This window comes from Hoplias malabaricus, chromosome 10 (genome assembly GCF_029633855.1).
Source record: "Hoplias malabaricus isolate fHopMal1 chromosome 10, fHopMal1.hap1, whole genome shotgun sequence".
Lineage (NCBI taxonomy): Eukaryota > Metazoa > Chordata > Actinopteri > Characiformes > Erythrinidae > Hoplias > Hoplias malabaricus.
In genome coordinates this window covers 43,702,347-43,716,142 of record NC_089809.1, presented here as the reverse complement: position 1 = coordinate 43,716,142, position 13,796 = coordinate 43,702,347, and the positions used below count along the sequence as shown (strand labels likewise).

Genomic DNA, 13,796 nt, shown 5'->3' with positions numbered 1-13,796 from the left:
TGCAGGGCTGTAGGTGGAGGCTGTTTTCTGGTCAGCAGTTTGAAATGTAGCCTGCCTCTCTGTGTGGTGATAGCTGCACACTGCTCTCCGCAGGCTTAGCCTCCACGGGTGACAGGAAATTTCACACACAGTTTTCTTTCATTTTCATTTTCCGTGGTATAACGATTTTCTATGTTCTCGCACTCAGCGGGCCTTTGAGGGGCTGTGTGTGTGTGTGTGTGTGTGTGTGCGCCCGAGTGTGATAGAGAGAGAGAGTGTGTGCGTGAACACTGTGAGTGTAGATGTTAACTCTCAGCCGTTGATGATGGAAAGTGAAGAACTGGGTTTAATTCCATCAGTGGAAAAGAGAAGTGCTATAGAGTTCACAGATAAACATTTCTATGTGTGTCTGATTATTCTTGTTTTTTTAGCTTTTATTCCTGCCAGTTATAATCACATTTTACTGCCTTCATTTGTTGTCATTATGTTCATGCTGCAGAAGCTTTTTGAACAGCAGTAAGTCCCCAGAGTCCCCAGCTATAGCTTCAGTGCTGGCCACGCACCCCCAGAGCTTCAACCCTGGAGGCTCCAAGCCCTAAGACTGATGTGGGCTGCGTCACATGGTTCTGGCCTTGAGTAGTTGTTGGAACGCAATGAGAAACACCTGCTAAAGGTGTGCCTGTAGGGGTCAACAGCCAGAGAGTGTTGAGGAGAACGAGGGAGTGAGCGTATGTGATTTCCTGCGTTTGGACATCTTTTTCCCCAGGGCGGGGCACGACTCACTGCAGTAATATTCAGTTTATATTCTGGGGTCTTAATGAAGCGTCTGTGACCCGCTTTGGTCCAAACCCCACGAGCCCCACAGCAGTGTTCTCCCCCTGTGTAAACAGCCCTGTTCAGAACGCCCGCTTTCAGCACCTGTTCCTTTAAATGATAATGAGCCGCTCGCTGTTCACCCCGACCCCGAGCGCACAGCAGTGAGGAGCGAGGAGCAGAAGCTCTGGTTTTTAGCCGTTTTCACTCTGTTCTCTTTCTTCTCCGTTTTTACTCAGTGCTCTTATTTCTCCGCGCTCGTTGTGTCTGTTTTGTTGAGTTTAACCTCGTCTTTGCGCTCTCACATAAACACGGGTCCAGCGCCGTGATTGGACAGACTCAGACGAGGGGGCGGCACGGTTCATTAGACCTTGAGGTTCGAGCATAATTAAACCCGTCCTGTTTTCTAACTCGGGCAGCCCACAGAAAACTGACTGAATGTAGGAATCAACCGTTCTCCCTGTTCTTAATGAGTCAAATGAATCAGGCCAGATCTTACTCATGGAGAATGGGGCACGTTATGTATTTGACCTATTCTTACGGGACCTTCTCAGACTGTGGCTTTAACTCCACAGACGGACAGTATTTCAGCTCCTGGTTTGTATTAAGACACTGACATCAGTGTTGAAACCCTGTACACAGTTGAAGGGTTATTTTAGAGTCTGTACAGAAAGAGCGAGCCCCCTCTACACCGCAGTGACATGTTCAATAGGCTATAGACAGGCTATAAATAGACATCAGCCACAAGGTGAGAGGGCAGAGGCAGTGTGAGACTCTGGGTGATGTTCTGCTGGGAAACCTGGGGTCCTGGTGGTCAGGCGGATATTCTTTTGACCCAGACCACTTCCCTTAACACTGCCAACCAAGTCCACCCCTTCATGGGAACAGTGTTTCCTAAAGCCAGTGGCCTCTTTCTGCGGGATACTACACACTCCCTGATTAAAATAGTATGCGTCCTGTTCGTGCTCAGAGCCATGTTCACTTACTCTCCGCTGGATGTGTGTCGGCCCTAACTGTGTTTCCGTGTGCTGTTTCAGAAGACAGACCCGGCGTCCTCGTGCTCCGCGTGTGCAGTGTGTGGGAAGTGTGTGGGATGCAGGCTGCACTCTGCGACAGACCCGCACACGGAGGGCAATGCATCGCTCTTTTCAGCAAGGACACCGCCACTCACCTGGAACCCACCGTAGGGGACACTGTCTGTGTCTACCCTCCATGGTAAGACTCTCCTCCGACATTAGCTCTGTGGGTGCTCTGATATAACACTGCTGCTGGAATCAATCAATCAATCAATGAAAGTCATAAATCCATGTTGAATTATTATATCATTATCATTAATAACATTTCAAAATTTCAAAAACATTTCATTTCAAAATCCTGCAAAAAGGATATGAATAAAGTGCCTTTACATTGAGAGCGGAACAATTTAGGGAAAATCTTTAATCGCAATGTTTCTGAACAGTTTTGCAGTTGTGGTTTTAAGCGGTGACTGTTTTCTATAAAAGAAGGTCCAGGCTTGAGGTCTGCGTTCCCATGGGACTCGCGGGTTCTCTCACTGTAACCTCACGGCTCGGGACTAAAGACCACAGGAGTGGGACACCGGCAACAAATGAACAAAACCTCTAAACAATCCAAAGAAGGGAATATTGCTAAATAATCAATAAGAAAGAAATGAACTCATTCTAAAGATTTGAGAATCAACCAGTCACTTGAACATCACATTCACTCTGTGGTAGTGTGCTGTAAAATAGCAGCCTGCAAACGTTCAGTCAGCACCGTGTGTGTGTGTGTGAGAGTGTGTCTGTGTGTGTGTGTGTGTGTGTGTGTGTGTGAGAGAGAGAGAGTGTGTGTGTGTGTGAGTGTGTGTGTGTGAGAGTGAGTGTGTGTGTGTGAGAGAGAGTGTGTGTGTGTGAGAGAGTGTGTGTGTGAGTGAGAGAGTGTGTGTTTGTGTGTGTGTGTGTGTGTGTGTGTGTCCATGCTCGTATACACACCTCCGTGTAAGATGTGTGAGAGGTCTTTTCCCCCGGTCCCTTTAGTGGATCTGCACTATACTCTTTCAGAAGAAGACCATGTTTTTGTGAAATGTGCCGGATGCTGAAGAGAGCCGCAGTGATAGGTGTTTTTTGTTGGTTTTCATATTAAAAACCTTTAAAGATAAAACATCAAATAGATGTTTAAATAAATATATTTCCCTTCAAAACGTTGGGGCATTGCTAAAGCCCTAATCCCTCCTCCGTCACCTTCCTCTCTCTTTTACAAGCGTACTCACAGGGTTGGGGAGTATTAACACATGAATACACTCCACAATAAATGTCATTATATTCTCTTACAGTCACCTAGAACATTACATACATAAACGTATTAATCACTTATTTTGTGATGAAAAAGGGTTTGGGAGCTGAAATACACGAGCTGTTTGGGCCGAGGATAGAAACTTAGGTGTAGTTACCTGTCTTTAGTGTTTGTTTGTTTACCTGAAGACTGAGAGTCACATGCTCCACTGTGTTTTTCTGTGGTCTCGATGTGGCTTTAATGGAATTTAATGGGAGGCAGTAGTGTGAAAATGCTGTGTGATGCGTTGTGGTGCCGAGGAACTGAACAGTGCACTGTGCTGCCTCCATTAAATACTACTATGGTGAATTTTGGGACACGGTGCAGTGGATGTTTTTACAGTTCTAAAACCTGTCTACGTTTACTTTAACTAGATTAATCCATCTTTCTTTCCTCTCTCCTCTCCCAGTCTTTCGTGTCCCTCGTTTCTAATGAAATGCCATCTGCCGAGGTTTCCTTTCTTAAGACCATGGTGCTGGCCAGCGCAGGCTCTGTCAGCTGTTGTGATGGACCTGGGCAGTCTGTGCTTTCCTCTATCAGATTTAGCCACCGGGCGACACTGCATTCATATCAGTGTGAAAAGAGGCAGTGGTGGACATCTGAAAGACATGATTGTAGTAAAAAGCTCTGAGTGTGTGTCCTCTCCATGTGCTGCTCTGGAAACCGCTCTAATGTGTTTACGAAGCCCCAGTGTCTGTAAATGGGTAAAAAAACAAAGTGTCTGGGTTCGGTGCTAGGCTTTCTCTCTCTCTGCTCACGGCAGAGAAACGCCATCTGGAGGTTTTTAGACAACGGAGAGACTCCAAACGCTGAAAAGCACCAACCGAGATGAGGATGTTGCTCTATTCCTGCTCCATAGGGGGGTAACACTGACTTATTTTTACTGTTACAGATCACTTAAGGTGGAAATGTCTCCAAACTCAAGATACGGCTAACTGCGTTAGCGACAGTGCTACAAACTAAACACCTCGAGTTACACATGAGTTTCTGTGGGAATTCAAACAGCGATTAAAGATACAGAGGTTAGAACTGCGTTTCCCACCAAACGTAGACATTCCCTTTAAGTCTTAGAGGAGGCACGAGCTCGCCCTGACCCTCCCAGTGCTGGGGGTATCGTGTGATAGCGGGAGTTTCAATAACAACTAATTCACCTGAGCAGTCTGAACGATATAAGGTGAGATTTGCGTGGTACAGAGCTCGCTCTCTCCTGCTCTGTGTTTGTCAGCTCAGCTGAGGCTTGTGCGTGTAGTGTTTGACCTGTCAGTCACACCCAGGCTATGACAGACGAGTGCCTGATCGCTGTGAGTCACATTGTAGCGTCGGTCCACGGCCGGCGGAAGTACACAGCAATGTCCGTGGCTCGCACAGGTCCGACAAAGAGGCTCTCTTTCAGTTCTGAGGGGTTGATGTGAGGAAAAAGGCCAAACTCGGCTCCAGCGGCGGGGGAGGAGACGCTCATCTACAACTGCAACTACGTATCAAGGCATGTCAAGGACCCGCCTCTCTGCACCTCTCCCGCATTCACGCCCACTCTCTCTCCCACGCTGCTCCCACGTCATCGCACTGCTCCAGGGAATGGCCTGCATTCCTCTTCCTGGCAGCTCTGTGCTCATTTCCAGCAAGCCAGGGGGAAAAACACAGCTGGATCCTTTTTTCTCCTCTCACTTGTGCTCCTCACTCTCACTTTCTCTGTCTCTATCACTCTTTATTTCTCTCTCTCACTCTGTTAAGGAGCAGCGGATCACAATAGCTCAGACTGACGCCAGGAAAGGAATTGAAAACACATGCAGCACGCAGTGTTATTGCCATATTACACTCTGTGGGGGTGGGGGTGGGGAGGGGGGAGGTGTTATAGATGTAGCTGACCCTGGAAAGTCCGTAAATTTGACCTCCACAGAACTGTTCAAATAAATCTGGACAAAGCCACAGATTTTACACTTCCAGGATTTTACGTTGACTTCGTTTGAAATGTCTTTAAAGTTTTAAGAACTTTGCCCTCCTTTCTGTGTCTCTCACCATTCTCTAATTTCCACAAAGAACCTATTCCTCCCACCTCTTCCTTCAGCGTTTGTGTTCCATGTACCCGTGTGTTGTGGTCAGGAATGTACCTTCTAGTGTACTCTGCTTTATGACCTGTTAAAGTTATAAAATGCTGAAATGTTTAATACGAAACCTGGGGTGAAGTTAAATATCCAGCAGAGTGATCTGGTAAAACACCGGCTCAGAAACACCAGACCCACTGAGAGCAATCTGGGCTTGGTCCTAAAGGGGACATAGATTTTCTCCCATTTTTCCACAAGGGAACTCAGTTCTTAATGAATTATCTGCCACAAAAACAACAGAACGGAATACCACAGGGGTCCCTTATGTTCAGGCAGGAGGCACCCAGCAGTGAGGAGCAAGGAGCCGAAGCTCTGGTTTTTCGCTTGGTCTTCATTCTTGTTTTCTCTTCTTCCTCAGAGCTCGTTGTGTTTGCTTTGCTCGGTTTAACGTCATCTTTGTGTTGTCACGTAGATCCAGCACTGTCAGTGGGTGATGTAGGGCATGTGGGGTTTGACCAAAGCATGATGTGAACAAGAATTTCATTACAATCCCAGAACTGACAGCCCCTTGCAGCTGGAAACTACTCTGTCTTAACTCTAACAGCCCTTTTACCTCCCCATCACCTTTCCTCTTCAATTGAGCTGTCTGTTCACAACTTGTCCTTAAAGCTGCACTGCACAACATGGCTTCTGTTGTTTTTCCATCTGATGACTCTCCACCCCTAAAACCCCTATCTGTTTAGAGTTACATAAGTATTCCACAATAAATTCACACTAAAGTCGCAGAAGGTTCTTCGCTGTACCTCTACACGTATTCCTTCGTCCGGTACGTACAGATCTACTGGATCAATGAATATGCAACTAGTCCCCACCTCTATCCTCCACCCACCCTCCACCACTCACCAGCAGCTGGAAGACCCCGCCCCCATGTTGACAGGATAGGATTTTAGGTGTGTGAGGTATGAAACCTTGACTCTTTAAAAGTGTGAATGTCTGTTAAATATTTATTAAATGAAAATATTTATTTGACGTATTAGAATTCAGCGTCACGGTGGAGCAGCAGGTAGTGTCTCTGTCACAGCTCCAGGGCCCTGGAGGTTGTGGGTTCCAGTCCCGCTCCGGGTGACTGTCTGTGAGGAGTGTGGTTTGTTCTCTCTGTGTCTGTGTGGGTTTCCTTCGGGTGACTGTCTGTGAGGAGTGTGGTGTGTTCTCTCTGTGTCTGCGTGGGTTTACTCCGGGTGACTGTCTGTGAGGAGTGTGGTGTGTTTTCTCAGTGTCTGCGTGGGTTTCCTGCGGGTGACTGTCTGTGAGGAGTGTGCTGTGTTCTCTCTGTGTCTGCTTGGTTTCCTCCGGGTGACTCTCTGTGAGGAGTGTGGTGTGTTCTCCCTGTGTCTGCGTAGGTTTCCTCCGGGTGACTGTGTGTGAGGAGTGTGGTGTGTTCTCTCTGTGTCTGCGTGGGTTTCCTCCGGGTGACTCTCTGTGAGGAGTGTGGTGTGTTCTCCCTGTGTCTATGTGGGTTTACTCCGGGTGACTGTCTGTGAGGAGTGTGGTGTGTTTTCTCAGTGTCTGCGTGTGTTTCCTCCGGGTGACTCTCTGTGAGGAGTGTGGTGTGTTCTCTCTGTGTCTGCGTGGGTTTCCTCCGGGTGACTCTCTGTGAGGAGTGTGGTGTGTTCTCTCTGTGTCTGCGTGGGTTTCCTCCGGGTGACTGTCTGTGAGGAGTGTGGTGTGTTCTCTCTGTGTCTGCGTGGGTTTCCTCCGGGTGACTGTCTGTGAGGAGTGTGGTGTGTTCTCCCTGTGTCTGTGTGGGTTTCCTCCGGGTGACTGTCTGTGAGGAGTGTGGTGTGTTCTCTCTGTGTCTGCGTGGGTTTCCTCCGGGTGACTCTCTGTGAGGAGTGTGGTGTGTTCTCTCTGTGTCTGCGTGGGTTTCCTCCAGGTGACTGTCTGTGAGGAGTGTGGTGTGTTCTCCCTGTGTCTGTGTGGGTTTCCTCCGGGTGACTGTCTGTGAGGAGTGTGGTGTGTTCTCCCTGTGTCTGCGTGGGTTTCCTCTGGGTGCTCTGGTTTCCTTCCACGCTCCAAAAACACACGTTGGTAGGTGGATTGGAGACTCAAAAGTGTCTATAGGTGTGAGTGTGTGAGTGAATGTGTGTGTGTTTGTGTCGCACTGTGAAGGACTGGCGCCCCCTCCAGGGTGTTTTTCCACCTTGCTCCCAGTGATTCTGGGTAGGAACTCACCGCCGCCCTGAACTGGATAAGGGTTACAGACAATGACAGAATGAATAGAATTCTAGTCGTTATAATATTTATTACAAAATATAAAAATAAAGCAGAAATATTTGGGGTTTATTGCTAATATTCTTTAAATAAAATTCCCCAATATTATTTTTATTGTGTTACTGAAATTCATAGTTGATTGTATATTCCTCCCACACACACTGTAGAAGATCCCTAGTGGCTCGGGGTAAGTTAGTCACCTCTGTGTTAGACTGTAGGATTTTTGTGTCTGTATTATTTAGAAAATCCAAAGAAAATGGCAGATGAAGTGTGTGATTAAACCTCATGATAATTGAGATTCCCTGCATTTCTACCTCCTCACTGGTAGGACGTCCTGTCCGTGTCCCCGTGCTGTCTCCGTGGTCTCTGTGCTGGCGGCGGGGAGGACACACCCTCGGCCGTGTAGCGAACCCTGCGTCATCCACAGACCTGAGTTTACTTTAGCACTTCCTGCTTCGTTGTCTAAAACAACATAATGAAGCTGCTCTAAAGGAACACTTTCCTATTTGATGGGTTTCATTTTTTGAATCAAGTTTAATTTTAAATTGTTATTTTGTCACCAGCAGCTGGTGTGTGTATATATCGTTATTAAACAATTATTTAATCCAACAGTAAAAATGTATTTGTGTGAGTGGGTGAGTGTGTGAAATTCTCCACAGGTGTGTGTGTGTGTGTGTGTGTGTGTGTGTGACTGGGTGAGTGTGTGAAATTCTCCACGGCTGTGTGTTTGTGAGTGAGTGACTGGTTGAAAGTGTGAAATTCTTTTTGTGTTTGTGTGTGAGAAACTGAGTGAATGTGTGAAATTCTCCACAACTGTGTAAGTGACAATGTGTGTGAGTGTGCGACTGTGTGAGTGACTGTGAAAGTGACTGGGTGAGTGTGCGAGTGACTGTGTGACTGTGCAAGTGCCTGTGTGAGTGATTGGGTGAGTGTGCGAGTGACTGGGTGAGTGTGCGAGTGACTGTGCGAGTGACTGTGTGAGTGTGCGAGTGACTGTGTGAGTGTGCGAGTGACTGGGTGAGTGTGCGAGTGACTGTGAGTGTGCGAGTGACTGTGAGTGTGAAAGTGACTGTGCGAGTGACTGGGTGAGTGTGCGAGTGCCTGGGTGACTGCGAGTGCCTGTGCGAGTGCCTGTGCAAGTGACTGTGCGAGTGACTGTGCGAGTGCCTGTGTGAGTACCTGTGCAAGTGACTGTGTGAGTGTGCGAGTGCCTGTGCGAGTGCCTGTGCGAGTGACTGTGTGAGTGCCTGTGCAAGTGAGTGTGCGAGTGACTGTGTGAGTGTGCAAGTGACTGTGTGAGTGAATGTGTGAGTGTGCGAGTGAGTGTGTGAGTGCCTGTGACTGTGCAAGTGACTGTGTGAGTGTGCAAGTGACTGTGCGAGTGATTGTGTGAGTGTGCAAGTGACTGTGTGAGTGTGCAAGTGACTGTGTGAGTGACAGTGTGAGTGTGTGAGTGACTGTGTGAGTGTGAAAGTGACTGTGTGAGTGACTGGGTGAGTGTGTAGTTCATTTTCCAGGGTGTGTTCCTGCCTTTCACCCAGTGAATCTGGGTAGAATCTGGACGCAGTGTGACCCTGAACATGATAAAGCTGTTTCAGAGAATGAATGAATAATGGAAATGTATTTATTCTGTATTCTGCAAAAAGTCTGAATTTTCATAATGTTATTTCTTGATTTTTAAAATACCGCAGGAATATTCTCAAAACATTACAACTATCTAAAGAAAAATATATATTTTAAATATTATGAATGCATTTTAAGAACATTTTGCTTATTGCAACTTTATTCTTGAATTATTACTGCTTTATTCTCAAAATCTTATATTTATTTAATAACAGTCTGATAACAGTGGACATAAACACTCTGCTCACATTATCCACACAATCGTATGTTTGAATTATGCCACTTGGCCGATTATACCAATAGATAATAATAATTTTAATGTGAATATGAATAAATTACAGTTTAAAAGGGAGAGAGAGGAGGAGTTTAATTACCTCCTCTAAATCAGCCCTCATGGCCTTTCTGACCTGGGTGTGAGGATTAAACTGGAAATGGGGCCTTGCTCTGACTCTTTTGTTTTTTAGTTTCTGTGAGGTGACACTGCAGTTGCTCTGAACAGATGAGGGGCTCCATCTGGCCTGTGTAAACTTGCCTTGGCTGGCTCCTCTCCAGCTCCCCCCCGTTCAGCCTGCGGTTCACTCGGTTCAGGGCGAAAGAAAACCCCTCCTCTGGCCACCACTTGGCTCAGCCTCATGGCTTAGAGTTGTGACGTTCTCATGTCATGATCTGACTGAGTGCGTCACGGGGAAGTCTGAGCAGGCCTGGGCTTGTAGTAGAAGAGGCAGGAAGTGTATCTTGTTTTTAATGATATGTTTTGTTCGTCTGATGTTTACTGAAGTTTAATTAAGGATTGAATTTAAGTGGCTTTTTATTCTTGGCTGTACATTAACAGCCTGGTTTAGTTTCATTTCATTTTTAAACTAAGGTAAACCCTAAACGATATGTACTTGAAATACAGGTGCGTTCGCACTCTGGAGCGATGGCACGTGCAGATATGGGCGCCACGGGCTAATACGCACGATCAGAATCGGGAGTTACAGGCATGATCGGATTCGGGTTACTCGGGTGTGACAGTGAGTTCAGACTCAGGCTTGTCAGGCTTGTCTGTGACTTAATAGCGGCAGTGTGTTAGGACTAGGCCGTAACACCATGTTCGGACTTGGGAGTGACAGCATGTTTGAACTAGGGCCCGACAGTATGTTCGGACTCGGGAATGCCTGGCGCGTTTGGACTCAGCCGTGACGGCATGTTTGAATTAGGAACTGACAGCACGTTCGGACTCAGGAGTGACGGCATGTTTGGATTTGGGAGTAATGGTGCTTTCGGACTCGGGAGTAACGGCGCATTCGGTCTCGGGAGTGACAGTGCATTAGAATTTGGAAGTAATGATGCTGTCGGACTCGAGAGTGACGACGTGTTAGAACTTGGGAGTAACAGTGGTTTTGGACTCGGGAGTGACGCGTGGTGGGACTCGGAAGTAACAGTGGTTTTGGACTCGGGAGTGACGGTGTGGTGGGACTCGGGAATGATGGTGCGTTCGGACTTGGGAGTGACGGCATGTTCGAATTAGGGCCTGACAGCACGTTCAGACTCGGGAGTGTCGGCATGTTTGAATTAGAGCCTGACAGCACATTGGGACTCGGGAGTGACGGCGTGTTTGGATTTGGGAGTAACGGCGCGTTCGGACTCGGGAGTGACAGCGTGTTTGGATTTGGGAGTAACGGCGCGTTCGGACTCGGGAGTGACAGCGCGTTAGAATTTGGAAGTAATGGTGCTGTCGGACTCGGGAGTGACGATGCGTTAGAATTTGGAAGTTATGGTGCTGTCGGACTCGGGAGTGACGACGCGTTAGAATTTGGAAGTAATGGTGCTGTCGGACTCGGGAGTGACGACGCGTTAGAATTTGGAAGTAATGGTGCTGTCGGACTCGAGAGTGACGACGCGTTAGAACTTGGGAGTAACAGTGGTTTTGGACTCGGGAGTGACGCGTGGTGGGACTCGGGAATGATGGTGCGTTCGAACTTGGGAGTGACGGCATGTTCGAATTAGGGCCTGACAGCACGTTCAGACTCGGGAGTGTCGGCATGTTTGAATTAGAGCCTGACAGCACGTTGGGACTCGGGAGTGACGGCGTGTTTGGATTTGGGAGTAACGGCGCGTTCGGACTCGGGAGTGACAGCGCGTTAGAATTTGGAAGTAATGGTGCTGTCGGACTCGGGAGTGACGACGCGTTAGAACTTGGGAGTAACAGTGGTTTTGGACTCGGGAATGACGGCGTGGTGGGACTCGGGAATGATGGTGCGTTCGGACTTGGGAGTGACTGTGTGTTTGGATTTGGGAGTAACGTGCTTTCAGACTCAGGATTAACGGCGCGTTCGGACTCGGGAGTGACAGCGCGTTAGAATTTGGAAGTAATGGTTCAAGTTCAAGTTCAAGAAGTTTATTGTCATTTCAGCAGTATACAGTGTTTACAGTACAGAGTGAAACGAAATAGCGTTCCTCCAGGACCAAGGTGCTACATAAGACAATACGCAACATTAAAGTGCGACTAGTGTAAAGCTAGTGCAACATGAAACAGTGCACACGCATTAAAGTGCAAAGGACATAGAACACAAAACAATACACAACATTAAAGTGCAACTAGTACAAATCTAGTGCAACATAAAACAGTGCATACACATTAAAGTGCAAAAGATATGGCTAAGAAAAATACAAAACAATGTCCCTACAGTACAATACAATACAATGTAATACAAGACAAGGCAAAAACCATAAGTACGGAGGGGGTGAGGGAGAGAGACACTGCAATTTAAAGTGTATTTGTGCTGTAAACGGTAACTGGATGTAAACATGATGTAAACCGGATATGTGTAAACAGTACACTCATTTACAGTCCAACAGACCAGTGTTTGTGTGAAGTGTGTGTGTGCTTCTTTCAGTCCAGTCTCAGTCTCTAGGTGTTTAGGAGTCTGATAGCATGTGGGAAGAAGCTGTTACGGAGTCTGGATGTGAGGGCTCGAATGCTTCGATACCTTTTTCCAGATGGCAGTAGGTTGAAGAGTGTGTGTGAAGGGTGTGTGTGATCTCCCACAATGCTGAGTGCTTTGCGGGTGCAGCGAGTGGTGTAGATATCTGTGATGGAGGGAAGAGACACACCGATAATCTTCTCAGCTGTCCTCACGTTCCGCAGTAGGACTTGGGAGTGATGACGCATTAGAACTTGGGAGTAACCGTTGTTTTGGTCTCGGGAATGACGGCGTGGTGGGACTCGGGAATGATGGTGCATTCGGACTTGGGAGTGACAGCATGTTTGAATTAGGGCCTGACAGCACGTTCAGACTCAGGAGTGACGGCATGTTTGGAATTGGGAGTGACGGCGCATTCGGACTCGGGTGTGATGGTATGTTCTGACTCGGGAGTGACGGCGCATTTGGACTTTGGAGTGATGGTACGTTTGGATTCGGGAATGATGGTGTGTTCTGACTTGGGAATGACGGCATGTTTGAATTAGGGCCTGACAGCACGTTCAGACTCGGGAGTGATGGCATGTTTGGAATTGGGAGTAACGGTGCTTTCGGACTCGGGAGTGGCGGCGCATTCAGACTTGGGAGTGATGGTATGTTCTGACTCGGGAATGACTGCGCATTCAGACTTGGGAGTGATGGTACATTTGGACTCGGGAGTGACGGCGTGTTTGGATTTGGGAGTAACAGTGCTTTCGGACTCGGGAGTAACGGCGCGTTTGGACTCGGTAGTGACAGCGCGTTAGAATTTGGAAGTAACGGAGCTGTTGGACTCCGGAGTGACGGCGCGTTAGAACTTGGGAGTAACGTGGTTTTGGACTCGGGAGTGACGGAGCGTTGGGATTCAGGAGTGATGGTGCGTTTGGACTTTGGAATGATAGTACGTTCAGACTCAGGAGTGACGGTATATTCTGACTCGGGAGTGACGGCACATTCGGACTTGGGAGTGATGGTACGTTTGGACTTGGGGCTGATGGCGCATTCGGACTCGGGAGTGATGGTACATTTGGACTTGGGAGTGATGGTACATTTGGACTCGGGAGTGATGATATTTTCTGACTCGGGAGTGACGGCACTTTCGGACTTAGGAGTGATGGTATGTTTGGACTCTGGAATGAAGGTGCATTCCAACTCGGGAGTGACGGCGCATTTGGACTCGGGGCTGACGGTGCGTTGGGATTCGGGAGTGACAGCGCGTTAGAATTTGGAAGTAACGGTGCAGTCGGACTCCGGAGTGACGGCGCGTTAGTACTTTGGAATAACGGTGGTTTTGGACTCGGGAGTGACGGAGCGTTGGGATTCAGGAGTGATGGTGCGTTTGGACTTTGGAATGATGGTACGTTCAGACTCAGGAGTGACGGTATATTCGGACTTGGGAGTGATGGTACGTTTGGACTTGGGGCTGATGGCGCATTCGGACTCGGGAGTGATGGTACGTTTGGACTTGGGAGTGATGGTACGTTTGGACTCGGGAGTGATGATATGTTTGGACTCTGGAATGATGTTGCATTCCAACTCGGGAGTGACGGCGCATTTGGACTCGGGACTCAGCTTCTACCTGCTGTAGATGGGGCCAGGGTCCCTGCGCTTGTCTGTGGCACACTCCAGCGTTGGGAGAGGAGGTGGAGCAGGACTTGGGGGAATATTCCACCCCAAACATTCTCATTGCAGCTCTGTGTTTAAGCATGCCTCACTCGGCTCAGCTGACCTTGTGTACCGTAAGGCTGCTAAAGGTCTTCTATTTCCCTGCGTCCCTGTTTCGGCCACGCCCCCACAC

The 13,796-nt window shown here is 48.0% G+C and overlaps 1 protein-coding gene across 5 annotated transcripts in view; it reads left to right on the top strand.

Annotated features, from left to right (window-relative positions):
* spidr (scaffold protein involved in DNA repair) overlaps positions 1 to 13,796 on the top strand; it is a 57,272-nt gene that overhangs the window by 15,991 nt on the left and 27,485 nt on the right. For all 5 annotated transcript variants that reach the window (XR_010804326.1, XR_010804325.1, XM_066682514.1 and 2 more), the window contains exon 8: positions 1,830 to 2,007. Coding sequence is in view for 3 of the 5 variants with exons in the window: in XM_066682514.1 (XP_066538611.1) it covers positions 1,830 to 2,007 (178 nt within the window). In the remaining 2 variants the exon portion in view is untranslated. The remainder of the gene's footprint in view (positions 1 to 1,829; positions 2,008 to 13,796) is intronic.